The sequence below is a fragment of the Muntiacus reevesi genome, chromosome 2, assembly GCF_963930625.1.
Source record: "Muntiacus reevesi chromosome 2, mMunRee1.1, whole genome shotgun sequence".
NCBI classification, from domain to species: Eukaryota; Metazoa; Chordata; class Mammalia; order Artiodactyla; family Cervidae; genus Muntiacus; species Muntiacus reevesi.
Window position 1 is genome coordinate 174,645,467 of NC_089250.1, and position 26,670 is coordinate 174,672,136.

Sequence of the window (26,670 nt, forward strand, 5' to 3'; positions counted from 1 at the left end):
TCATCTCCTGTAGAGAAGCCCCCCACCCCACAAGCCGCCTTCCCCGGCACAAGCCAGGGCCCGAGACGCCCTCGCACACCGCACCCACGCCCTGTGCAGGCCCTGCCGCCCCGCCGACCCAGGCAGGTCCTGAGCATCCCCCCGAGCTCTGCACCGCGCCCTGTGCAGGCCCTGCCGCCCCGCCACCCCAGGCAGGTCCCGGGGTCCGGCCGTGCTGAAGGCACATCCTCTGCGCCCTCTCCCAGGGGCTCCGTGCTGACGCCAAGCGGCATGCCCTCACCCGGAGGCAGCTTCTCACGCTGCCCTGCTGCCCAGCTCCACCAAGGTTCGCGACGTCCAGGCAGCTCAGAGCTCAGGTGGGGCGGGGGCGTCCTTGGCTCTGGCTGGACCGCGCCCTGCTGTCAGGATGGATCACATCTATGCCACCAAGGGAGGCCCACCCCGAGGGCGCCCATCTGATGAGTCACCCAGGGCGTCTGCCCACTGCTAGGACCCGCGGGGCGTCGGGCATAGGATGAGTGCCAGCCAGTGACCACCCAGACCGGCGGGGTGGGGGCAGAGGGTGCCGGCTCCCCAGCTCGGGCCGGAGATGCCGCGTGTGCACCTGCATTCACTCGCGGATGCCCCACCTGCCCGCGGACAACGGGCGCAGAAGGGAGAAAGGGCTTCGTTCTCTGCAGAGAACGCGCGGGGATGCAGTCTGCGTACGCACAGCGTGTGAAGTGCATTTTCTGTTTCATCAGCACCTCAGCCTGCATGCGGCCACACTCGGCTTCCAGACGCGCTTCGCGGGGCCTGAATCGTATGACGGGCTTTCCTCATCCTGCTGACAGCGCTGCATTTGCATTGACCACATTCATTTAAAAAAGAAATTTCCAAACACATTCTGCAGCTGAATTTGCTCCTTGGCCCCAAGAATGGAATACAGATAATGTCCTCACTTCTTGCAGCTATCTTCCTGTGATTTAATTTCAGAAATGACTTTTGCAAAGGCCCCTCATGTTCACGTCTGTCCGGGGAGAGGAAATTACTCCCTTTGGGGAGTTGGAAGACCACAGATTGTTCCCAACTTTGCCAGCCTTTTCTGCCGAGTAAGCACCAGCTTTGTGTCAGGACATGGAACCCAGGACTCGCATGCTGCAGGCTTCGGGCAGAGAGCCGGGCATGGGTGGGGGGCAGCGGGGCACAGCGGCAGAGGCCAAGTTCGGTCGAGCCCAGAGGGCGCGTGGAGGTTCAGGGTGACCCTGCAGAGCCGGTCCTGCAGGAAGGCTCAAGAGCCCCCGCCTCGGCCTCCCTGAGCCAACGTGACTCCGGGGAGTCAGTCAGGGCTCTGATGCCCGCTGCTCCCACGAGGCGGAGGGTTCCTGTCCAGTGCCTTCCCCACAGCCTGCTCACGGCCGAGGGGGCTCCTGGGGCTCGCGTCCACCAGAGGTGGGAGGGCGTGCGAGGGAGGGGTTGCCGGCCCTTCTGCACTCTGGGAGCAGGACAGCGTGAGGGCCGGGCCCACGCGGGGAGACGTGATCCTGGGCCACAACGAGCCACACAACGCTATCCTTCCCTCCAGGAAGGACGGCCACCCGGATTAGGAAAACACTGCTTTGTTTCCTGGAAGAGCATGACCTTAAGGGGGAATCTCAGCTCCCAAGTAGCCTGGCAGGGCCTCTGTCTGAACACAGCCCACGCTCATCCGTCTGAGCGGCTTCCCTGGGCCTCGCTCCCGGGCCAAAGCTCCTGGGGCTGCGACGCCCCCTCGGGTTTCCAGGCTCCTCGGTGCCGGGCAGGGGAGCGAGGCACGTGGCCACTGCAGCAGAGCTGGGACTTCAGGCCACAGCGAGAAGCCCGAATCTCGTCTGAGAGGCGTGGGGGCCTCGCCAGGGCGGGCCTGTCAGGCAGCTCATAGTCACCAGCCCGGCCCAGACAGCCAACATGTGAGAGTGGTCTGGTGACATCATGTGATTTAAAAGTTAATTAAACGGAGGGGGATAAAGTATAACAGCCCCAGGTGTTTATTTCCAAGCAGCGTTTGGAAGGAAAGGGGGAAATCTAATAAGCAGCTCTATGAGGTATTGCGTTAGGAGTAATCAAGTCACTAAATCACCTGGTGTCCATGATGGGGCTCCCTGCCGCTCAGGCGCCCCTCCTGGCCTGACACCCACGGGCGGGGCCCTGCGGGACACGGAGGGGGCGGGAGCGGGGCCCTAGCCCTCCTGAAGATGCACCCCGAGATGCAGGCGGGCCTCTCACTCCCAGCATGGGCGCCCGTGGGGACGGAGGGAGGAGAGGCCTGGGGCCAGGGCCTGGCCGTGGCTGGGACCTGCTGGACGGACAGTCACTGGGGTCACCCCTCTGGGGTGCTCCCTCAGGGTCTGGTAGGGGGAGTGCGGCAGGAGCTCAGTGGGGCTGGGGGCCTCAGTCCTTCCCGGTCCCTGCGACCTCCTTCAGGCTGAACCAAGCGAGCCCCCTTCATCCTCCGCAATCCCTGGGCATCATGCCGTCCAGGGACCCGTACACAGCCCTCCTGCTGGCCTCCCGGGGCACCGTGCGGCCGGGCAGGTTGGGGGGGCAGGGGGGGGCAGACGGGGGGGGCAGGCAGATAAGGGGGGCTGGCAGGCGGGGGGCAGGCAGGTGGGCGGGCAGGCAGGTGGGGGGGCAGCCCTGGAGTCTGGGTCCAGCCCCTGAAAGGTGTGCTTGGAGCTGGCTGAGCCGTTCCTGTGAGTCACCAGGTAACAAACGGCCTCCCCAGCTCCCGCGGGGGTGCTTTGGCGAGGGCTGCGATTGATGGCCCTCATGGTGAAGTGTAATTACCAGCTCATTCCCTGAGCACCAGGCACATTCATCCACGTGCCCGCTGAGGCCCTCGTCACTGAGCGGGCGGCCCCGCCGCACCTCTGTGCCTGCACGGCCTCCGCGTCCCCCGGTCCTGACGCCCCCAAGCTCCTCTGCAGGCCTCAGGCCCCACAAGCCGGCTCTGAACCCATGGGGCCCACCCTGTGCCCCGCCCAGAGCTGCCCATGGCCCCTTCTGCTCACAGGGCAGCCCAGGGGCCACCCCTAACCCCTCAGCAGGCCCAGTGGGATGGAGTCACAGATGAGCCCCCGCCTGATGATGGCCCACAGGACCTGGAGGGACCCGGGCCCTGCCCCCGGCCCGTCCTGGAGGGCCTGGCGTCCTCCTGGGAGACGGCTGGCACTGCCCGGGGCAGGGGAGCTCACCCGAGGGAACCCCCATCAGCAATGTCGCCAGCCCCCCGACAGAGGCCAATGCAGCGGCCCCACCCGGGCAGGCAGGGTGGGGGCGAGGGTAGACCCAGCCCCCCGCGCCGGAGGGACACCGTCAGGGCCGGGCTGACCACTGCGCCTCCCCGCGGCTGCCCAGGACGTGTGGGATCTCCCGGATCAGGGATTGAGCCTGTGTCTCCTGTGCTGGCAGGCAGAGTCCTCACCGCTGAGCCTCCAGGGAAGCCCCGTGATTTACAGCCTTGTCTGGATACAGGCCCCGGGGTGGGGCTGGAGGGTCACCGCGCGGCTCTGTCTTCAGTTTTTTGAGGAATCTCCAGACTGCTGTGCACAGCGGCTGTGCCAGTTCACACTCCCGCTGACGGTGCAGGGGGGCCCCCTTGTCTCCACGCTCATTGTCCCCGCTGCTCATTACTGCGGTCTTTCTGACAACAGCGATTCTGACCCGTGTGAGGTGACGCCTCCTTGCAGCTCTGATCTGTGTTTCTCTAAGACATCGAGCGTCTTCTCTGGAGAAAGGTCTGCTTAGGCCTTCTGTCCGTTTCTCGTTTGGGTTGCTTGCTTTTTCGTTATCGCATTGTATGAGCTGTTTGCGTATTTTGGAAAGGAAGCCCTTGTTGATAATGTCATTCACAAATGTTCTCTCCCAGCCTGTAGGCTGTCATTTCATTCTGTTTACGATTTCCATTACTGTGAAAAGCTTTTAAGTTTGATTAGGTCCCATTTATTTATTTTTGTTTTCATTTCTATTACCTTGGGAGACTGATATAAAAAAACCCTGCTGTAATTTATGCCAGAGAACGCTTTGCCTGTCCTCTCTTCTAGGAGTTCAGAGTTTGATGGTGTCCTAATCTATACTTAGGTTTTTAAGTCATTTTGTGTTTATTTTCGTGTATGGCGAGAGGCTCCGTTGTAACTTCACTGATTTACATGCGGCTGTACAACTTTCCCAGTGCTGCTTGCTGAAGGAACTATCTTTCCTCTGTTGTATGTTCTTGCCTTCTTATTCGTGGATTCATTGACTGTAGGTGTGTGGGTTTATTGCTGGGCTCTCTAGTCTGTTCCACTGATCCATCTGTCTGTTTTTGTGCCAGTATCACGCTGCTTTGATTACTGTAGCTTTGTAGCATTGTCTGAAGTCTGGGAGGGTCATGCCTCCAGCTTTGTTCTTTTTGCTCAGGATTGCTTTGGCGATTCTGGGTCTTCTGTGGTTCCATGTAAGTTTTAGAGTTATCTGTCCTGGCTCTGCGAGAAGTATCAGGAGTAACGGACAGCACTGAGTCTGCAGGCGGCGCTGAGCAGTAGCGGCTGAACCGTTCTCACTCCTCACCAGCCCCTGACCCGTGGACACAGCCTATCCTGCATGAACATGGGCTCCAGTGCTGATCTCAAGTGCAGAACTGGCCCAGGACGCCAGGGAGAGGAGAGGAGGGGGAGACCGACAGGAGAAGTGCTGGAGGGGAGCACCAGAGGGGAGCACCCGAGGGGGAGAAGTGCCAGAGGGGAGCACCTGAGGGGAGCACCTGAGGGGGAGACCGAGCAGGAGAGCACCCGAGGGGAGCACCGCAGGCAGACGCCTCCAGCGGTGACAGCCAGGCCGGGCCTCGCTAGGGGGCCGGGGATGTCTTGCCCCAGGACACTGGTGCCCGTTCAGAGGTGCACTTGGCACGTTCTTAGACTCCCAGCCAGAGGTACAGGTGGGGGCGGGGCCTGCGGGTCTGGGCTCCGCCCTGGCCCTGCACCCACCAGGGACAGGTCCCAAGGACAGTGTCAGTGCTGGACTCGCTGCCCCGCAGCCCAGACCTCCTTCCTGCATGCATTAATTAGGGCAGAGTAAACAACAGTGTTTTTGAAAAACGTGTGTTTCTATGTGATTGCTTTTATAATTGGTTAGCTTAACATTTGAAATTTGATTTAATTTCAGCTTGATTTTCCTCACCACGGGGTCAGGCTAAGAGCCGAGGAAATCACTGCAGGAGCTCTGTCGTTAACAGCGGGGTCCGGGGACGCGTGTGCCAGAGCCTGCAGGCTGGCATCGGGGCCGCATCTCAGCTGAGTCAGGGGAGCGGGGCGGGGACCCGGCAGCCCCCGGGTCAGAGGTTGCCTGTGTCGGGCGCCGCAGCTGGGCAGAGCTCCCTGGGAACCCTCCGTGTGGTGAGGAGTCGGGGCTGCTGTGGGCCAAGCGGGCGGCCAGTGAGCAGGTGCTCGGCAGGTCTGAGCGGCAGCTGTCTGCACACGCCGCCAGCCAGATCTGTCATTTACTTAATGTTTTTCTTTAAATCAACTATCCTTATCAACTTAAATAGACCCAGCTTGGAAGGAAGCTCTGTATCACCAGCGTAACGTGAAAACAAACACGCCTCCCACAGGGTGACCCTGACAATGAGTTCACAAAGCAACGGAGCCTCGTCCGCATCTGGGGGGCCGGGGGGAAGCCCGCCGCGGGTGGGGGAGGGCCGGCCAGCCCCCGAGAAGCGCCCCCTCCACTGCAGGAAGAAGGTGGCGGGGTGGGAGCTGCCCCGGCATCGCCTGAGAGAACCATCACCATCACCGTAAGAGCTGGGGTCAGCAGAGGAGCACGGGCCGGGAGCACTGTCCTGGGGGGCACCCCGCTCCCCTGTCAGCTCCAAGCCTGCCCCAGACACGCCCTGACCCTGGGACTCGGAATGTCCATCCTGACCTGAGGATTTCTGACCTGAAACCAAGTCGCCTCCCCTGTATAAGGGGAAACCCGGCCCCCGACCCGGGCTGGCTGCGGGAAGCCTGGCGCGTGCTGGGCCACTGCCTGTGAGACCAGCACCCCCCAGGTTCCTGGCTCCCCAGACCCCGGGGTCCTGGTTCCCAGGTGAGTTAAAGCCACAGGCCTGGGTGCGGGGTGGGGCGGGGTTCAATAGGCCAGTCCGGTCACCTCGGTCACCTCGCTTGTCCAGCCCCGGGGTCCACCGGGCCCTGAGGATGGAGGGCGAGCTGAGGCCCCGCCCTGCAGCCCTGCCAGGGATCTCCGCCCGTCTCCAGGGGCGCTCGGTCACTGCACTCAGGCCCTTTCCCGAAGTGGTGCAGCCGTGAGCCACAGAGGGGCCGCGTGGAGGGGAGCCCCCAGGACCCGGGCCGGGGCCCCCGTGGGTGCCGGCAGGGCCCCTCTCCACCTTGAGGCTGGAGGGACGGGCAGTTGGCGGGTCTCAGGGAAGCAGAGGGGAGGACCGTGAGAGGCGGGGCTGAGGGGTGGGCGGGGGGCAGCTCCCTTAGGCCCCCACCCTGGGCCCAGCATGGGGCCTTCTGACCCAGCGTGTATGGGGCAGCGAATAGGTAGTGAACGTGAGGCTGCCCCGCGGCAGGGTCACCGTCAGAGTGCCCAGCCTGCCCAGCGGCCCCCAAGACTCCAGCTCCCCGAGGGGCTCTGCCGGGCGCCTGTGCCACGGCCGTGCCCCGAGGACAGACACCAGGGCCCGGCCCAGCCCCAGCTCCGCGGGGACCACACCGGATGCTGGGCCATGCAGGTCTCCAGACCCCCTGCTCCCTTCCGTCTCCTGGAAAAACTGCTTTAATATTCTTCACGGCAGCCGCGCCTCGGAGGAGGGGCAGACAGACCGCGGCGCCCGGGCGGGTGGGGCTGCGAGCCGAGGGGGGGGCCGCTCCTTGGAAAGCAGAGGCTGCTCACGCGGCCCCCGGAGGAGTACCTTCCACAGACTTTGATGTGAACTAATGAGGTTTGCACAGTTAATCAGGACCGGCGGCCCGGGAGACTCGGCATCCGCCCAGGGCCGGCTCGCCACCAGACAAGCACTCCTGCCCAGCCCTGCGGCGTCAGCTCAGGGGGAGGCCCGGCTCCCCGGACAGCAGGTGGTCCTGCACCAGGACTCTTGGCTCCATGAGCTGGACAAGGGCACCGTGTGACCCACTAGGCCCTGGGACCGCAGTCCAGCCCAGCGGTGGACAGCACCAGCCCCGGGGTCCTCTGGCGGGCCCCTCCCAGGCCGACAGCACCCAAACCAGGTGCCCCGTGACCAGTAAGGACGCCTGTGCCAGGCGGGGGGCGGGGGGGGAGCGGGTATGAGGGCCCCAAGCCAAGCGCTGAGTGAGGCTGGGGGGCAGCGAGGCCCGGGCCTGCAGGGAAGGGCGGGCGGGGCAGGGGTCGGGCCCACAAGCTCAGAGGCAAAGCCCCTTGGGGATGGTCTTTGAGAACAAGGGCCTACTGGCTCTTGGGATGGGGATGGGGGCGTTCTTGGGTGGGCTCTCCAAGTTGCCAAAGGGCTTCTTCTTTGAGGCAGTTACTAGCTGTCTGCTGGCCTCGGGACCCCCAGGGCAGCACCCAGTGGGTGCTCAGTCACCCACACCCGCACCTCACACGCCTGCTCCTTGGACCCATCTCGGGTGAACCGTGTTCAACTACAAACTGTCACCAGGTCCAAACATCTAGGAGGACAGCGTGGGCGCCTCAGAGCCCTGACCCCCCTCCAGTTGAGAGCTGTCACTGGGCAACCCCAGGCACCTTCCCAAAAGCCTGCTGGCTCCAGCCCCGCGCCCCGGCCACTCAGAGCCCCCCCACGGCCTGGCTCCAGCCTAGTCTGCTCTCTTCTCCAGCCCCACCCCTGGCTCGGGCGGCTCTCTCCAGGGAGGCAGGGGCGATGGGCAGAGGACGCGCGGGGTGGGGTGGTGGGCTTCCTAGCCCTTCCCGCCTCCACGGGGGCGGCCCTCTCCACGCTCCCAGGAACGCAGCAGGCTGCTGGCCTGTGTCCGCAGACGGGACACCTGTGCCGGGGCAGAGTGGGCCTGGGAGCCAGGGTGGTGAGGGGCCTGCTCCCTCCATGAGGTTGGGGTGGGGGGGCTGCAAACGCGCTCTGCTCATCCCAGCCGCTTTCCAGGGACGCAGCGGGTAGCTGGGGGCGCACACCCACGCCCGGGGCAGTGGGGCCTGAAGGAGCCAGGACGCTCCCAGGCGCCTGCACACCAGACCCTCTGGGGCCACAGGGGCCTCGACCTGAGTCTCTGACCCCTGACAACAGGCGCCCTGGGGTGGACCCTGCTCTGCCCGTCCGCAGGGCCCAACAAGCGAGGCGTGCTGGACAGGCCGTGAGGGGGCAGGGTCGGTCAGTGGGGACTGCACAGCCTGGAGACTGCAGGGACCCGTCCCACTGCACTGCCCACCGTGGATTTCTCAGGGGCGGGGCCGTGGGCCCCCGGGAGGCGCGCTGACCTGGCCCGAGGGGACAGAAGTAGGCGGGGTCCCCCGCACATCCCCGTGCCCTGCCAGGGCACGCACTGAACCACGAGAAGGCGCCCTGCTGACGGGCGCCAGGGACAGTCTCACCTCCGAGGCTGTGGCCCGCGGTCCAGCACCGCCCCCCCGGCTGACAGCAACGCCTAGGGAGTCACCTCCATCCCACAGACGCTGACCCAGCGCCGGCCCTGGGCCACAGCTGACACCAGTGGGGGGGGGGGCATGGGGAGGAGCAGATGCCCCCAGGACGCCCCCCAGGGCGCGCAGGCAGGCCCCACATGCAGGCTCTGCTCCCCCTGCCGCCAGACTCCGCTCCCTGCTTCCGACCCTCGGGGACCTGCCGCCCTCTCTGGGCCCGAGGCCAGGCCCAGAACGAGGCCAGCTCCCCGGCCGGACTCGCCTCAGGGCCGGGCTGGGAGGACAGAGGGGGTGAGGGTGGCCCCTGCTTCTGGCGGAGGCCGCGCCTGAGCTGGGCCGGCTCGGCTGACCTGGACGCACGGGCGTAGGGAAGGCGCGCTGCATGCAGAAGCAGGGAGGCAGCCCCAGCCCACGGCCCGCCCAGCTGTGCTCCGGCTTCCGCGCCGCCCACGGGCTAAGGCTGCGTTTACGTGTTCACGTGGCCGCAAAGGTTTACACCTGTTTACAGCAGCTTCATCCGTAACTGCTGAAGCCTGGGAACAACCACGTCCTTCAGGAGGTGACGGACAAGCCAACCGTGGGTGGTCCAGACGGGAAGACGGCTCAGGGCGCAAGGGGCAGCCGGCAAGTCAGGAGGAAGAGAGCTGGGGCCTCAGTCGGTCAGCAAGTAAGGAAGCCGACCTGTGAGTCCAGTGCCTCCGGGAAAGGCAAAGCCACGGAGCCGGTGACGACTGGGGCGCCAGGCGGTGGTGAGCACAGGGCTGCTCAGGGTGCGAGCTGTTCTGTGGGACGTGACAGCTCACGTTCGTCAAAACCCACAGCCTGGACCACACACGGGGGACCCACGGACTCCACAGTTAAAACAACACGCGAGTCCTGGTTCATCACTCCTAACAGAGTCAGCCCTTGCTCAGGGCCCAGGGACGCAGCTCCGCCCCCACGGCACCTCCACACGCGGGTGCACACACCGCGGCCCTGGCGTGTGAGAAGCAGCCACCTCCCCCCGGATCCCTGGGCCCCGTCCCCTCGGGTCTCAGAGAGCAGGGCCGCCGTGACGCTGGTGACAGGGCCCGCTGGAAGGCTCAGGCTGCGGGGCCTCCAGACACCACACCCGTCTGCACTGCTTACAGGTCTGGGAAGTGGACGGACGCGGTGCCCGGTTTAGAACATGGTGGTCAGCGGGGCCTGGATGGGGGCTCAGAGCCGCAGGCGAGCGCCGCAGGGCCCAGGGGTACTGACGCCCACAGGGGAGAGAAGTGGCTGCCCGCACACCGGGTGTCTGGAAACCGCCACCTCCTCCCAGCTCAAAGGAACCCGGGCTGTCAGCTCCCGGGACAGACCTCCCGGGTATGCCTGAGGGCTCCAGGCCCGCTCCTGGGGGACAGACCTCCCGGGCACGCCTGAGGGCTCCCGGCCCACTCCTGGAGGACAGACCTCCCGGGCACGCCTGAGGGCTCCCGGCCCGCTCCTGGGGGACAGACCTCCCGGGCACGCCTGAGGGCTCCGGGCCCGCTCCTGGGGGACAGACCTCCCGGGCACGCCTGAGGGCTCCCGGCCCGCTCCTGGGGGACAGACCTCCCGGGCACGCCTGAGGGCTCCGGGCCCACTCCCGGGGGCAGGCGGGCCGGGGGCCAGGCCTTGCGGGGAGACGCGGGGCTGAGCTCTGGCAGGCGGCTCCCCTGTCCCCCGGGGCCGTCCAGGCCCGCCCTCCCCTCTGCACACCTGTGGCCCCCACCTGCGACGGCGCAGCTGTTTCTAACTCTGCCTCCAGCACCCCTGCTGCCGGCGAAACCACCTCTGGGAAAACAGTCAATCACGGCGGCTGTTGTCACTTGTGGTCATTCCTCAGCCGGACCCGTGGCCCCGGGAGCCTGTGTCTGCCCCAGGCGGCAGGGCCGGCCTCCGCTCCCGCCAGCTTCCCCAAGACCCTTCCCTGGAGCTCGGCTGGCCGGGAATCTTTCTGACCCCTGGGGGCCAGGCCAGAAGGGCCCTGAGTCCAAGCCCAGTGAGACAGGTGCTCCACGCAGGGCGCCTGGAGGGGAGGACCCCGCCGGCCACCATCTCTCTGGGTCCCTCCCGCCCTCAGCCCACACTCTGCACGTGCTCTGAGCCAGCAGGCAGGGGGCTGTGCTGGACACAGGGCTCCCGCCCCGACTCAGCGCCCTGGGGTCCAGCAAGAGGGCAGAAGGGCACTGAGCTGCTTAGACTTCCCACCATCAGGTGCGGCAGAGCCCAAGCCACGCTGTTGGCCCCCGAAAGCCCTCCCTGGGGCCCCGGCCTGGTGGCCCCCGACCACGGGAGCAGCTCGGGTTCGGGGCTCTCTCACTGGTCCCGCCCACTGCCGTCCAGCTGCATGCGCGGCCGCGCTGAGGGCCCCTCCCTGACTTTCCCCCTGTTCTTCAGCCCCCAGAGAACACTGTGACGCGGAGTCCTGGGCCCCCGGTGGGGCGGGGGCGGACGCTGAGGGAGGAGGGCAGGGCGGGGCCCGGGGCGCACCGCGTCCCACCTTGAAGATGAGGCAGTCGGCCTTCTGCTCGGCGTACATGGACGTCAGCCGGTACTGGTTCTCCGTGGTGATGTCCACCTGGTAGCCGGTCAGCGTGTAGCACGCTTTCCGGAACTCCTGGATCTTGGTCTGGAAGACCTCCTTCAGCCGCTGGTTCTTCAGCTCCGCGCTCTCCACCTGCTTCTTCAGCTCTGCAGGGAGGGACAGGGGGTCAGCTCCCTGGGGTCTCGGGAGGACAGTCAGGGGCGGCAGGGCGTCGACTGAGGGGTGAGGGGGGTGCACACCACGCCCGGGGGCCAGGCGGCCATGTGCGGCTCCCCATGAGGAGAGCGAGCCAAGGCAGCAGGCGGACGGGGACTTCTGGGCACAGACGGGGACCCCCAGCCCGGACTCCAGCCCCGGGTCTGTCCCGTTAGCCGGGGGAGTGGCAAACACTCCCCAGGCCGCCGCCGAGAAGCACGGGGGTGGGAGCCGCGGGAGCGGAGGTCATCTGGAGACTCTGGATCACGCTGCCCCTGGTTCCCGGCCGGCCTCCCAGAGACCAGCCCCTGGGAGAAGACCGGCTCCCTGGGTGTGGGGCGGGGCAGGGCGCCCGGCCCGTCCTAACTGGAGAGCTCAGGGCGGGGCCGCTCGGAGAGGAAGCAGCTGCGTGAAGCCACCAGGCGTGCACAGCAGTTACACGCGTCCTCCCCCCCACGACGCCGTCCCGGCAATTAAACCTCGGCTCAGCCCCGTGATTAGCGAGCCGGCTCCACTCAGCGCAGTCGCCTGTGAGGCCTGACACTGCCCAGGGGGGCCCCGTCTGGAGCTGCCCGGGGGATGCGGGGCCCCCAGGCCTCCAGCCTCAGCCTAGTGTGCAGCCTGCCCTCCCCGAGGACCACCCCCTCACTGTGACGGGGACGCGAGTGGCCCCCGCTGCAGGCTGACCCTCAGGACCCAGGGCATCTGGTGCAGGTGTGAGCGCCCTGGCGGGGCTGCTTTAAGATGAGCGGATGTCGTCAGGGTTTATTCCGAGGGGGCGACAGGGCGGGCAGGAAGCCCGCACTCCGGGGAGAGAGACCCCCCCACCACTCCCCCCACACTGGTTCCAGGGGTTGTCGGGGATGCAGCTGTCTTGAGAATTAGGCTGGACTGAGTGGGGCCCGGGGCCAGGCGCTGCTGGGGGGTCGGGGGTGGCAGCCACCGCGGCCGCGAGGTGCGTGCAGGGTCCCCCGCCTCATAAGTGCGGACTTGGGTGGCCAACCATTGACCGCAGATCCGCGTCAGAGGTGGGGCCCTCTGACCCCAGACCTCATGCCCCCACAGGCTCCACAACACGCCAGGATTCTAACACACTTCCCGAGTCTTGTCTACACAGCCTGCAGCGCTGGGGCAGCCCGGCCCTGAACCAGGGACCCCGACGACAGGCCTCTCCACGGCCCCCACGCTCCTGGATGGGCTCCTGCCCCGAAGGCCGGAGGGGCGCCCTAACTCCAGAGCCGAGCTTGGGGATGGGGCCCTTGATCAACCCAGTAATCAGACTTCGAAGTCAGAAAGGCAGCCGGCCACTCTGACCCCAGGTTCTCCCCATGTCCCTCAGCCAAGCCACCGAGGATGGGCCGTTAACGGTGGGAAAACCTGTTCTGGAGGAAGCGCTCACGGCTCAGCATGTGGGGGCATCTCACCCCAGACACAGGCCACACCGCCCATGAGCTTTGGACGCCCAATGGGGACGGGAGTATTTGGGTGACGCACGCAGCCCGGCCGTGAGAGGGGACGCCCGCTGTGTGCAGACGCGGCCTGCTCCCCCGCCGACAGACCCCACAGCAGGCGAGTGACCCGAGCTGTCGGGACGGCCCCAGGACCCCGGGGGGCAGGTCTCGCCCTGGGCCCAGTGCAGCCCTCTCAGCCCACAAGGTGAGGCCGGGACGCAGGGCTCAGGGGCAGCGTCCTCCAGGCCCTGCGGGTGGCCGCCGGCCGAGAGTACCTGGCCCTGGGCGGCCTGGTCCATGGGGGCAGGCCTGGGGCAGCAGAGCCCGCCGAACGGGCGAGTCCAGGGAGGACCCTGGGGGCGGCCCCTTTGATTCGGGGTAGAGTCAGTGCCTTGACCTGCCCCCACGATCCGTGTAGCTCAATTGCTTACATAAATGTGAATGAATAATTCACAGAATGGCTTGGATTAAATAAATAAAAGATAGGCCTTCTTCCGTGGAAACAGCACCGCTCTGGCGCAGCCTCTCCCAGAGTGAGCAGAGGCCTCAGACCCCGAGCCCGCAGCAGTCACAGCTGTCCCACCGGGGCCCGGGCTAGCCTCGGGCGTGACCTGCTGGCGATGGCCACTCTTGGCCGACAGCAGCCAGCAGCCAGCAGCTGCCTGGCTTGCTGAGCTCCCGCCTGCAGGCTCGCTGAGCTCCCGGCCCCAGACCTCACCCCCACGAGCTCTCCCAGGCCGCTCCACTGTGCTAGGCACGAAAGCCTCACCCCCGGGCCCTGCGCAGGGCCCCTGGCCTCCCTGCCAGCCCGGGCAGCAGGCGCAGCTGAGAGGGCCTGAGCCGCGGTGCGGGACCCGCCAGCCATCCCTTGCCCGTCCTGCCCTTCAGCCTGAGGGCAGTTCCCTCTGAGCTGAGCCTTCCTCCCCGCCCCGCCAGCAGGCCTGAGCTGTGGCCACGGGCGGCCGGCGCCCAGTCTGGGCAGCCAGGGGTCTGAGGGTCCGGGTGACGGTGTCACCCCGCTCCTCCTGCCCCAGGGGACCTGCCTCCCCGGGAGGAGACAGAGTCCAGCCTCAGGCCCAAAGGCCCGTTTCAGACACTCCCTTCCCGAGACGCCCGCAAGATGCTCCCGGGACTCACACCCGTGGCAGGGATGGTCTCCCCCAGCCCCGCTGACTAGCACAGCTGGAGAGGGTCTCCCTAGCTCTCTCTGCATCTGGGGGGTGTGAGGGGGACTCTGGTTGTAGGGGGAGTGAGGGGGTCTGTGTCTGGGGGGGAGTGAGGGTCTCTCTGTGTCTGGGGGGAGTGAGGGTCTCTCTGGGGGGGAGTGAGGGGGTCTCTGGTTGTAGGGGGAGTGAAGGTCTCTCTCTGTGTCTGGGGGGGGAGTGAGGGGATCTCTCTATGTCTGGGGGGGGAGTGAGGGGGTCTCTGTGTCTGGGGGGGGAGTGAGGGGGTCTCTGTGTCTGGGGGGAGTGAGGGTCTCTCTCTGTCTGGGGGGGAGTGAGGGGGGTCTCTCTCTTTCTGTCTGGGGGGGGAGTGAGGGTCTCTCTCTGTCTGGGGGGGAGTGAGGGTCTCTCTCTGGGTCGTGGGGTGACTGAGGGTCTCTCTGTCTCTGGGGGGGTACTGAGGGGCCTGGCAGCTGAGCTCCCTGTTGAGCCCTCAACCCCAGCAGCTGGGCAGCGGCCGTTTCGGAAAGGGAGCTGGGGCCACACGAGTGTCCGGCAGACGAGCCCCAGAGGGAGGCCCCGGCCAGCCTCCGTCCCCCGCCCACCCAGAGAAGCATCCACAGAAGACATCAGGGTCACGGGACTCGCAGGAGCTTCTAACGTACAGACGGGAACAAGACAACCTGGACGGACAGACACCGGCAACGTCCAGCCTCGTCCAAGAGGCCGCCCCACAGCGGGGGTCAGGCTCCCATGGACGTCGGGGAGGGGCTCAGACAGCAGAGGACGCCTCCCAGAGACGCAGAAAACAAATGGAAAAGACCAAAGACAGGATGAAACCAGCAGCCCTGGGCGCCCCAATACCGAGCTGGTGGGAATTTTACAGAAAGAGACTTCGGAAGGCAGGCAGGAGAAATGTCAAGGACACCACACAGAAGCCTCCGGAAGCAGAGGCCGCGTCTCCCAGGCCGGACGGGCTCACACACCACCTCCTGCAGGGAGCAGGAGCCGGATCCACACGGGCATCCGATCCCAGGGCCACCGGCACGACCGACCACCAACCCAACAAAGCGGGCCGCAAAGCTCCGTGCAAACCGGCTCCCGCCTGGGGCCTGAAGGCAGCCGACGGTCTCCGAGAAGCCCCGTCCCGCCGTCCGCAGCCCCCCAAACACACAGCGGGGCGGGAACTGCAGAGGAAGGGCAGCGAGGATGGCGGGGCAGGGGGCTGACAGCAGGGGGACGCCACCCGGGGAGGCCAGCCCGTGGTGACGGGCTGCGGTCTAAGCGCCAGGCAGTGTGTGGAGGCCAGTGGAGGACAGAGAGGCAAGAGGAGCCCCGGAGGGGGTGGGATTCGTGTGTCCCCAGAGGATGGCATGTGTTTCTGGCCGTGAGGAACGCGGCCAGTCACGGAAGGGCCCACGCCCTTCCCAGAGGGCTGCCCACGGCCACAGTCACGGGAGGGCCCACGCCCTTCCCAGAGGGCTGCTCATGCCCTTCCCAGGACGCCACCCATGGCCATCATGGCAACACGAGGCTCCCACAGGTGCTCCAAAAGGCCTTCTGTCCCCAGACGATGGTGATGCAAGCCCAGGGCGGCTGGGGGCCCCAGATGGGAGGGGGCGCTGACAGCACCAAGGGGGGCTGGTGCTGGGACTAGCACCCCGGCGGCCTCCCTGCCCCCACTCCATGGAGGGACCCAGCGCGGGGCGGGGGTGGCTGCCACCGCGGGGGCGCCCCGAGCCAGCTGTGAACAGGCCCCTGCGGGCTGCCCGTGCAGGCTGGGCTCCTGCAAGGACGCTGTTTAGGAGTTGGAAGTAGCTTCTGAAATTGTCCTCTGGGGACTCAGGACAGAGTCATTTTTCTTTCTGAAAAGTGAATAAAAAACACTTAGGTAATGCTGAGATCTTCAGGCTTCATAAAAGCAACAAAAGGTTGAATTCTTCATCGTTATAAAGAGCATCTCTCTGTGCAAAAGGGTCCACTCCCAGGACACCCGAGAAACGGCAAGAGGAAGGCCTTTGGGACTGCCTGGCGGTGGGGGGGGGGGTAGTGGTGGGGGGCAGGACGCAGGCTGGGGGGCACCGTTTGCTTTCCTAAGAGCGGGGACCGCCAGCTCCCACGTTCACACACAGCCTGTCCCCCCGGGCACAGCAGGGGCAGCCACGGCGGGAATGAAGGCTGCCTAGCTCCACACTGCTCACCAGGAGCAGCCTCCGTGGCCGGCTCCGCGACGGGGAGGCCAAGGCTGGGGACAGGGGTGGACCAGCTCTCCCAACTGCCCCGGCCAGTGGCTTGGACGGAGGCTGGTCCACCCGGGGAGCAGGGATCCCAGCGGCCTCTGGACACTCGGCCTTGGGCTCTGGCAGGCCGTGAGCACCGCTGGCTCTGCTCAGGCCCTGTGCAGGGCCCCTGCTAGGGCTGAATTATTCATGTCTGGGAATGCCTAAACTAGTTCAGTTTTACATTTTTAAATATTTAATAATTATGCATCAAATATTGATGCAGCTTTATTAGCCACCGTGGGAGCTGGCACTGCAGGGCTGGGACTGAGTGCCCCGGACCCGAGGGCCACCTGGACTGGGGAGACGGTGGGGCGTCTGTGGGCGCCGAGCTCCACGAGTGGGACTCCGTCACAGCGGGGCGAGGCTGACCCCCGACACGGCAAAGCCTCCTGCTGGGGGAGGAGGGGAGGGGAGATGGCAGAGAAGCCCGCGTGGTCCACAGGTGCTGAGCGGCTCGCGGCCAGCCTGGCAGCTCCGCGGTCCCGCGCTCCCCTCCCGACTCAGCGCCCAGGCCGGACGCCTTTCCAGGAAGGGCACGCCGGGCACATCAGCCCCGCTGCTGGCTTCAGCGACAGCAGGTCGGGACCCAGACTCACTGGCCGGAGTCTCCTGCCTCCAGAGGCTCCAGAACAGTCTCTCCGCCATGAGCCCGGGCCCCCCGTGGGGCAGGAAATTGCACGTTTCACACGAGAGAGGAGACACGGCCCTGGAATTACATGCAGATGAGCAGCACGCGTGCCCACCGCCAGGCTGCCTGGCAGACGCCCGCCCTGGTCTTTGCGGCGCCGGCTTTCAAACGGGCCTCGCTGTGTGGTTAACTGCTCACTCGGCAAGCAGCTTGTCACCTTGCACAGAAAAGATCTGAAAAGACACCAGCAATTACAGCCCACCAGATTACGGGGTGGGAGAGTCCCGGGGTGACAGGCGGGCGCGGATGCGGATGCGGTACCATGCTCTTGGGAAGCTGCCCTTCCCCAGCGCCAAGACGCTGCAGCAGGGGCCCAGGGGGCGGCCTGTCCCCCGGCCCGAGCCACGCCAAGCGCTAACCCACTGGCTCCTTTGGGAACAGACGGCCAGTTGAGCCTGGACGAACAGCCACAGCCCGCCCCCGCCGGACCCAGACAGCCCTGGGCAGGGTAGACGTGGGGTCAGGCCCAGAGAAGGTCAGTGCCCTGCTCAGCATCACCCAGAGAGCAGGGGAGCCGGGTGGGCCCCAGAGGCCCCCGGGCAGAGCCAGCCCTGCGGTGAGGACCCACCCTGCCTCTGGGCCGTCTCGGGCACAAGGCTGGCCCCCTGCCCAGGCCCCGGCAGGGCCTCTGGGCCCCACGCTGGGTGCCCTCGTGGAACTTGCTGCCCTATGATGACTTGTTAACCTGCTTGGTTGCTGACCACCCACATCTCCCAACTAAAGCCCCCACGGCGGGGACCTGGGTGCACGGCTCGTGACTGCCTCTCATCCAGCCAGCTGAGGCTCCCTCTGCACGTGCCGGCTGGTCTCACACTTTGGAAGCACCCCACGAAGCATCACCACGCGCACCCCCACTTCAGGACAGGGAAGCGGGCTCTGGCAGTCACAGGCAAAGCGCCTGGAGACACATTCACGTGCTGACATGTGCGCGTGCACACACACGTGCACATTCTTCCGCACACATTCACACACTCGCCAGGGCCAGAGACCCCCCCCAGAGAAGAAGCGCCTTCGACCTCCGAGACGGATCGTGAGAATACCGCTGGCTGATGTGGGTTTCCAGGGGCTTCCACACACGCTGCAGGCTGCCTGCCAGAGGAGGAGACTCTGGGGAGCAGAGGATGACGGGGCTCTGGCCTGCAGGCTTGGGTGGGGAGGAGCCCGGGGTGGTGGCTGTGAGCTGCTGGCTGGCGGGCCCTGTCCCGAGTGGGGGGCGGTTCCAGGAGGCTCTGGCTCTGTCCATCCCACGCTGCGTGCATTATTAATTCCTGGTGGTGGGCTCGCAGAACACGAACTCCCTGGAAGGCGAGCTCCCTCTCAGAGAGGGAAGGCTTCCAGAGCTCATCTTTTATTGACTGAGTCGTTCGTGAGTCAATCTGTCTGCTTTGGGCGAGACAAGAGTTTAAATTGTCTCTCTCTTCCTCCTTTGGAGGCAAGGCGGTCTATTAAAGCTGCCGACGTCTGCAGCGAGGCCTCACGGCCGAACTGCAGGGACCTCCTCAGATGGCACGGGAGCAGAAAGAGAGCCTTCAAACCAGCTGGGCTGCAGGCTTGGGAAGCAGCGGACGGGGCGAGGGCAGCCCGCGAGGTCTGCAGGGCCAGGACATAGGCTTCCCAGCGGAGCCAGGCCCGGGCGAGCACCTTTGGGAAGATGGGTCCAGCCTGGGGGTGACCACACGGAGAGTGTCCTGGCTCCGCCTGTGAGATGGAGCGAGCCCGATGCACACGCCCACTGGGGGTGGGGGGGAAGGAGGCGGCGCGGGCGGCCCTGCAGAACCCCTCAGCCTGGACGGCCCTGCGGTCCCGGCACACAGGGCCCCGGTCAGGGACAGCCTCTGCCCGGGAAGGAAGTGGAGGCTCAGAGGGGTCAAGGGACTCGCCTGAGGACACACAGCAGTCAGTGGCCATCAGGACCAGAATCTAGGCTGCGTGAACTCTTCTCCTGGCCCAGGCAGTGGGGCTTGGGCTGACCACCACCAATGTGACAGCACGTGGCCCCCGGCAGAGTCCGGACGTGATAGCATGTGGCTCCCCCACCGCGGAGTCCAGAAGATGCCACTGACGCCCCCCTGGCTGCGGGAAAGCCTTCTCCCCCGTCCTCCTCCTGGCCCCCACCTCTCCAGAGGCCACCGACCACGAGGAGCCGCAGCGCCAGCAGCACAGGCTCTGCCCAGCAAGGGTGGGGAGGGAGGGCCTCCGGGGCCCCCGAGGCGGCAGCGATTTTGGAGCACCCCCCCGCTGTGAGCCCCCAGTGGCGGCAGGAGAGCAGCCCTCTGGAGCCCCCCGAGGAACCCGGGAGGCCCTCTGGCCGTTTCTTGAACAGAAACATACCGTAGAGCATGGCAACCCCCTTCCCACTGAGGGCAATGCAAACCTTCGTCCACACGGGGCTCGGACCCAGGTGCTCACAGCAGCCAGGGCGTGCGAAGAGCCCGTGGGCGCCAGTTGACGGGGGGCCCGCCACGGAGCGCGTGCAGAGGGGGTCACTCAAGACACAGTGATGAGACGCCCACGGGCTGGGGGACCCCCCCTCCTGCGAGGCGTCCAGAGGGGACCCACCGGCAGAGCCAGCAGCCAATGGGGCTGCGAGGGGCGTGGACACTGACTGCAAACAGGAGCGAGACCCTTCGGGGAGTCCTAACGTCCCGGAGCCGGACTGTCGGGACGGGCGTTCAGTGGAAACACCCGCTCACGTAGAACGGCAGACAACTGGGCATCTAGGCTGCTGTTCTTTCTAAAGACTATCAGAAGAGCGTCAGGTTCACAGCGAAACGGGAGGCGAACACCAAGCCACAGCGCCCACCCCCATCAACACGCCCACCAGCAGGGAGCCCTCGCTCACGAGCTTGCCCAGAAGCCACGAGCCCCACGGCCCACCACTGCCGTGACGCTCACTTGTGGGCCGTGCCGCCTGTGGGTCTGACTGAACGTGGAACGGCCAGCATTCAGCCTCCCAGAGGCACAGAGGACAGCTTCCTCGCCCTGAACGTTCCCAGGGCTCCACCCTGCCCCCAGCGCCCCCCGACACCCTTCGTCCCATCTCCACCGATCTGCCCCCTCCAGACGGTCGTGCCGCCAGCTACACGGTCCATGGTCTTTCCAGGCCGGCTCCTTTCGCTCAGTCATGGGCATGGAAGCTTCCTCTGTACCTTCCTCCTGACTCAACGCCTCATCTGTTCTCAGCACTGAACGACGGGCTGCTGTCTGGACGGAGTGCGGTTTACTCACCTGCTTGCCTCCTGAAGGCCCGCTTGCCCCCAGGTTGTGGCACTTGTAGGTTTTCGTGTGGACATACTCGTATCCGGCTCCTTCGGGAAAATGCTGAGGGGCGCGACGGCTGCATCATCCGGTCGCTTTGTAAGAAAACACCAAACTGGCTTCCAGACTGGCTGCGCCATCCTGAGCCCCCACCAGCCATGGACAGAGTGCCCGCGGCTCTGCTGCTTGCCAGCATTCGGTGACGGCAGCGAGGGGCCTGGGCCGTTCTCACGGGCTTGGGACTCTCACTGTAGCCCGTGGAGGCCAGTTCTGAGACTGCTAATCCCGCGATGCCCAGGAGACAGCTCGTGGAGGAGTCCCGTCAGGAGCCGGGGAGAGGGGGAGGCGGGGACCCCAGAGACGCTGCAGACACAGGCCCTGCAGGGCCGCTCCTGCCCAGACAGCCTGATTGCCCAGGAACATCCCCGCCACCCATGTTCTGAGCAGGCTGCCTCGCCAGGCCATTGGGTGTTTCCAACGTGGAGAATAGGGTTGGCTGGGGGTGCTGGGTGGGGGCGTTGGGTGGCGGCGCTGGGTCGGGGCGCTTGGCTGGTGCTGATGCTGGGGTCCGGCCCCTGGACGGCGTCAGGTCTGCTCGCGGCCCAGGACATGGCAGGGCCACCGGGGACTTGCTCACGGGCAGCAGGAGGCAGAGGGGCCCGCAGCCGCCGCGGCGGGGGCTGGCACGCCCCTTCCTCAGCCTTTCTGCCTGCAAACCCGGAGATTAAATTACACGACTCCCTTACAACTCCAATTAAACACCTAATTGATGGTGTTGCCCTTTATTACCTGACACCAAGAGCAAACAAACAGTGCAGAGAGAGCAGCCCAGGACACACAGTGATTAAAGTGCCAAGCGGTTTCCACACAGAGCCTGCCTGGGCGCGGCTGACGCGGGGGCCCTCCACACCGCAGCGGCCGACGAGACGGGCTCTCCGCACACCCCAGCGGCCGACGAGACGGGCTCTCCGCACACCCCAGCGGCCGACGAGGGGGCCCTCCGCACACCCGAGCAGCCGACGAGGGGGGTCCTCCGCACACCCCAGCGGCCGACGAGGGGGGCCCTCCGCACACCCCAGTGGCCAATGAGGGGGCCCTCCGCACACCCCAGCGGGCAGACCCGGTGCCACCCCCGCTGGGTGCGCCTGGGCTCAGGGGCTCTGCTGATGTCCAGGCTCCTACAGGGGTCGTCGTGGGTTCTGGGGAAGCCATGCTGGAGGTGCTGAGCATGGCCCAGGAGCTCCAAGCAGCAGCGCCCACCGTCGGGCCCACGTGGCCCTGCCTGACCCTGGCAGCAAGCACGGGGACCTCCCCACGCTTCCAGGCCCCTGGCTCGTGGGCCCGTGTCCCTGAGAAGGCGTGCGCCCTGCCAGGAGCTTCCGGCTCTTCTCTGGGGCTCGGGTCCTGCCTCCAAAGTAGATGCCTCACCAGAGCCATAGGTCACCTGCTGTGACTATCAGGGGAGCCGCCGGGCAAAGGGTTCTCGAGCTGTTTCTGTTGTTCCAGCAGAGGTGACCCCAGGAGAACCCCGAGAGTGGGAGAAGCGGGCAGGCTTGGGGCCTGGGGCTGGGGGCGCAGGGAGACGCACGGGCCCCCGACGGAGGAAGGCGGCCTGGAACCACGTTTCCGGACACAGCCCGGCAGCAGATGGAGGCCAGGAGCGGGGTGGGGGTGGAGGCATGCATCCGGGACCTGCGCCTGCAGAGGGGCTCCCAGCACGCGGGGTCCCCTGACCTGGCCCCTCTCGGTCCCACGGGCCTGGCACTCCCCCACCTATCCAGAGACACGGGACGCAACGAAGCTGAAAACTCACCCACCAAAGTCATTTATGTTTTTAAAGCAGTGTCAATAAAACCCAAAAGCTCAATGGCTTTTTCTTGAACTTGACAAAACATTTCTGAAATTCATTTAGAATAATAAACAAGCCAAGGAAATCTAAATGAAGGGAAAGAAAAGGGAAAAGCCGTGCTCCACACCAGATATGCAAACACACTTTCAGTTATAATTACTAAAGATGTGGAACAGAAAAATGAAATAAACGCCCAGAAGCCATGGAATAAAGACAAAGAAAAATAAAGACACATTATAAACCTACAGGGCAAGGAACGATTATCTCATAGATGCCACCAGGGCAGCTGTCTGTGATCAGGAAAGAGATCAATTGAGGCCTTCACCTTATGCCACATCCCAAAATATGTCCCAAGCAGATTAGATCTTTAAATATAAAATACAAGCCAAAAAGTCACAGAAGAAAATAGAATTTATCAAGTCAATAAAGAACTTTCTAAGCTTAACTGGAATAGACCGATGAAGCTCCAAAATAAGTTAACGCTTTCTATACAAAATAATCATAAAGAAAAACAAGAAGTTAAACTTCTGTACAGAGTGAGCAGAAGAAGAGATAAAGGCGCTCTGGTTGTGATGAGACCATTTGGAAAAGAGGGGGTAAAAAATGCTTCCTTATTAGCAATCAAGTGAGATGCCGTTTCTATTAAAAAGTCTTAAGTGTGCAGTAAAGCCGACGCTCTGGGTGTACATGTGCGGGGTCTGACCAGGCGCAGGCATCTGTGGGCCCACCGCCGGGGCCCTGGCCCAGCACCGCAGCCCGGGCTCTGCCTCCGACTGGCTCCCCGGCCCCTCCCGGCACGTCCCCCACAGGGCCTGGGGCCCTGCAGACCTTGAGGCCTCTCCCGCACGCGGCCCCTCAGACCCTTTACGGAGTCCCGGACGCCAGTGGTCGGCCATCTCCATGCTGAGCGGCAGGGCGGCGGCTGACCAGGGGGTCTGTCCGCTCACCAGTTCAAGGTCGTCGGTGTGGTTATTAACAGCTCTGGTGACCATGAGATATCTCATTGCATTCGGACCACAGGTTCATAAGTTCCAGGCCTGGGAAAGATGAACGTAGGAAACCCACCGGCCCTTCACGAAGGCGCTGACCGGCAAGGAGGGAACGGCTGATCGCCAGCCAGAAGCACCTGCGCGGGCAGACGGGGAAGACGCCGCTGACGGAGAGCTGACCTCCCGTGGTAACCGCGGCTCGGGACCCGCCCGGGCCGCAGGGACAGCTTCCCGACAGGGAGGCTCTCACCCTGAACGCGGTCTGCCTCTTCCTTTATTAGAAGTCCTCTGACTCCTTGCTCAATGCACAGTCGTTTTCAGCACACAGACCTTTTATGTGCTTTGTTAGAATTATACGCAGGAATTTCATTCGTGGAGAGTGAGCAGGGATGGTATAATGTCTTAGATTTCGGCTTCCCTAACTGCTCACAGATGTCATATTTGTATTATACACATGTATCAGGAAAGTGAATTCAGCAAGGTTGCGGGATATAATGGGATTATCAGGTGGTGCTAATGGTCAAGAACCCGTCTGCCAATGTAGGAGACGAAAGAGACACGGGTTTGGGTTTGACCCCTGGGTCGGGAAGATCCCGTGAGGAGGGCATGGCAACCCTCTCCAGTATTCTTGCCTGGAGAAGCCCACAGACAGAGGCGCCTGGCAGGCGATGGTCCACAGGGTCACAAAGAGCGGGACACGACTGAAGCGGCTGAGCACGCAGGATGTAAGAGCAACACAGAATCAACGACAAACTCACTGCATTCGTTTTTTTAAAAAAACTTCTTGGGCGCGTCTGTGTAGACAAAGACGTCATCTGCAAAGAGGAAAAGTTGTGCATTGCCTTTCCTCACTGCTCTGTTGGATCAGACAACAAAAGAACAGGAGAAGTTCAGACCAAGGTGAGCAGAGACACCAGAACCACAGACGAAACAGCAAGCTGAATTCAGCAACATGTGGAAAGAAAAATATACCACAGATGAGGGCGATTTACAGCAGGAATGCAAGGCTGATTCAACATATTAGTAAAAAATTTTACAGTAACCCACCACACCGACAGTGTAAGGAAGAAAAACCAGATGAACCTATAAGTGATGCAGAAAAGCATTTGAAAAAACTCAACACCTAACCTGACAAACGCTCTCGGCGGGTTCAGACTGGATGGGAACGAGCAGGGGCATCTGCAAAGAGCCCAGAGTTGCCCGCGCCCCCTGGACCGGGACGAGGGCCAGTGCCCACGCTGACCACCCGCGCCCGGCACAGTCCTCAAGTCCCAGTCGCACGGCAGCAGGGGGAGAATGTGTGACGCAAGGCATCAGATCCACAGGAACAAACTCAACAGGCCCTGCTCACAGACGACAGGACTGCAAGAGTGAAAACCAAACCCTCCCAGAGCTGACTGGCCTCAGCGAGGCCACGGGCTGCGAGCCCGACACAAGCCAGCCACATCTCGGCGTCGCTGTTGTCAGTCGGTCGCGTCCCGTGCCTTGGGCCCCCGGACTGCAGTCTGCCAGGCTCCCCGGTCCGTGGGATTTCCCGGGCAAGAATGCTGGGGAGGGCTGCCATTTCCTTTTCCATACACAAGCACAGAACAATGGAGATGATAAAGAAAAACACGCACTGAGGAGAACTAAAAATTAACAAAAATGAAAGACGCACAAGTCTATTTCTAACAAAACGTAACTGGTGTGTATGCTGAAAACCACACGATGCTGATGAATGAACTCGAAGGTGGCCTGAGTCAGTGGAGAGACACGCTGGATCTGGACTGGGAAGACTGAGCACATTAATGATACAGATTCTCCTCAAACTGATCTACAGATTCAATGGATTCCCTGTGTAAAGGTCACCAGGATTTCTGCAGATACAGACGCGCTGAACCTAAAGCTAAAGAGAAAGGCAACAGAAACGGGGTTGCCAGACGATGTTGGAATAAGAGCGTAAAGTGGGAGGGATTACGCTGCTGACCTTAAGACTTGCCGTCCAGCTACCAAGACGCTGCGGGGACGCTCGGAGCTGCAAGCAGGAGGGCCGGTGAGGGGACAGGACCACATCGTCAGTCAGCTGACGTGACAGACGAACAGAGGTGACTGACAGAGGCACGACACCATTTCAACACACAATGCTGGAGTAGCAGGACATTTACAGGAAAGTCCCCCACCACAACCTGAATCTCACACGACAGGAAAAATTAACAAAATGGGTCACAGATTTCAATGCAGAAATAAAAGACTTAAGAGATAAAACACTTTTTGACCTTGGGTTTGCCAAAGTCCCTAGATCTGACTCCTAAAAGAGAAGAACTGATCACTAGAGCACATCCAAGTTATAGGTGTTTGCTCTGAGAAAGCCTCTGCTAGGAAACGCAACCCCCAAACTCAAGTCAAAGACAAAGAATAGACAAAAGCTTGGGCCTCCACCCACCCAAGGGGATACAGGAAGGGCTAACCTGAAACAAATGAGGCTCAACATCTTTACCCGTCAGGGAAACGCCAGTTATAGCACGGTGGGCCTCCACTGCGCATACCTGGGAATGACTGAAGGGCCCAGAGCTGGCGGGACGTGCAGCCACAGACCCCCGTGGGGCCAGCGCGGGTGCGGAACCACAGCCAGCCTCGAGGCTCACAGTGCACGAACCACATGACCCAGTGATCCAACGCCGGCGTCACCCAAAGAAACCAAGAACGCTCACAGGAACCGGCAGTTACGTCCTGCCTTCACTTTTCAGGTTTGGTCAGGGTCTGGGCGCGTCTGACCCACCCTCTGTGGCTCGGGTTCCACGTCAGCTCCGCCCGAAGCCACCACAGTGCTTTTCAGATCCACCTACGTGCTGCTCGGGCATCCAAAGACCCCAGCAGGCCTCCCTCCCACCTGCTGCAAGGCCGGGAATGCCAGTGAGAAGGACAACGGAGCTCTGCCGGGGGGGGGGGGCGGGGGGGCGGGCGAGAGGGGGAAAGACACGACTCCTGCCTCCGCTGCCCACCTCCCTGCGGTCTTCCTGGCTGTTCAGAGGCGGCCCCTCCAGCTGAGAACCACCAGCAGGGAAAGTGCAGGCAAGGACCTTCTTGCTGCATGCTGGGGGCTCTCCTTGCTCCCCGAAGGCTAGGTGCTCAGAGGCCAGCTCCTGTTGAATTCGACTCTCTGATCCAGGGTATACCCGCCTCTACGCCTCAGGTAGCCAGAGCAGTGGACACATGTAGCCCTAAGTCCACCACCTTGTGCCGGGTGCCGAGCCACGTGGAGCCTCAGAGTCCTCACGGTGACCCGCGGCGGCCCAGACTCTGTGCTCAGCACTGTGACGTCCCGGCCAGTGCTAATCCAGGCCTGCGGCTTCAGCCAGGGGCCCCCAGTGCCTCCCCCAACCCCCGGCAGCCCCGTCCTCCCCCTACAGGGCGGGCGCTGGCTGAAGTGGGAAAGGGGGTGAGCCTCGGTCTGCAGAGACACACAGCAGACGGCACAGCTGCTGCGGGCCGGCCCACGGCCGCCTCCCCGTGGTGGCCTCTTCTCCGGGCAGAGCGAGCGGGGCTCCAGGCAGGGGCCCAGGCACAGCCCTCTCCAGGGACCCTCGGGATCGGCGGCACAGTCAGGCAGGGACAAATCTGATCACCTCCTGTGTGTTGCTCTGACAAGATTAGGTATTTTAATATTAATGCA

The 26,670-nt window shown here is 63.9% G+C and overlaps 1 protein-coding gene across 3 annotated transcripts in view; it reads right to left on the minus strand.

Moving 5' to 3' along the window:
* The window catches only part of MAD1L1 (mitotic arrest deficient 1 like 1), a 232,553-nt gene that overhangs the window by 15,323 nt on the left and 190,560 nt on the right, over positions 1-26,670 (minus strand). For all 3 annotated transcript variants that reach the window (XM_065923683.1, XM_065923682.1, XM_065923681.1), the window contains one exon: positions 11,099-11,289. In XM_065923683.1, coding sequence (XP_065779755.1) covers positions 11,099-11,289 — 191 coding nt within the window. The remainder of the gene's footprint in view (positions 1-11,098; positions 11,290-26,670) is intronic.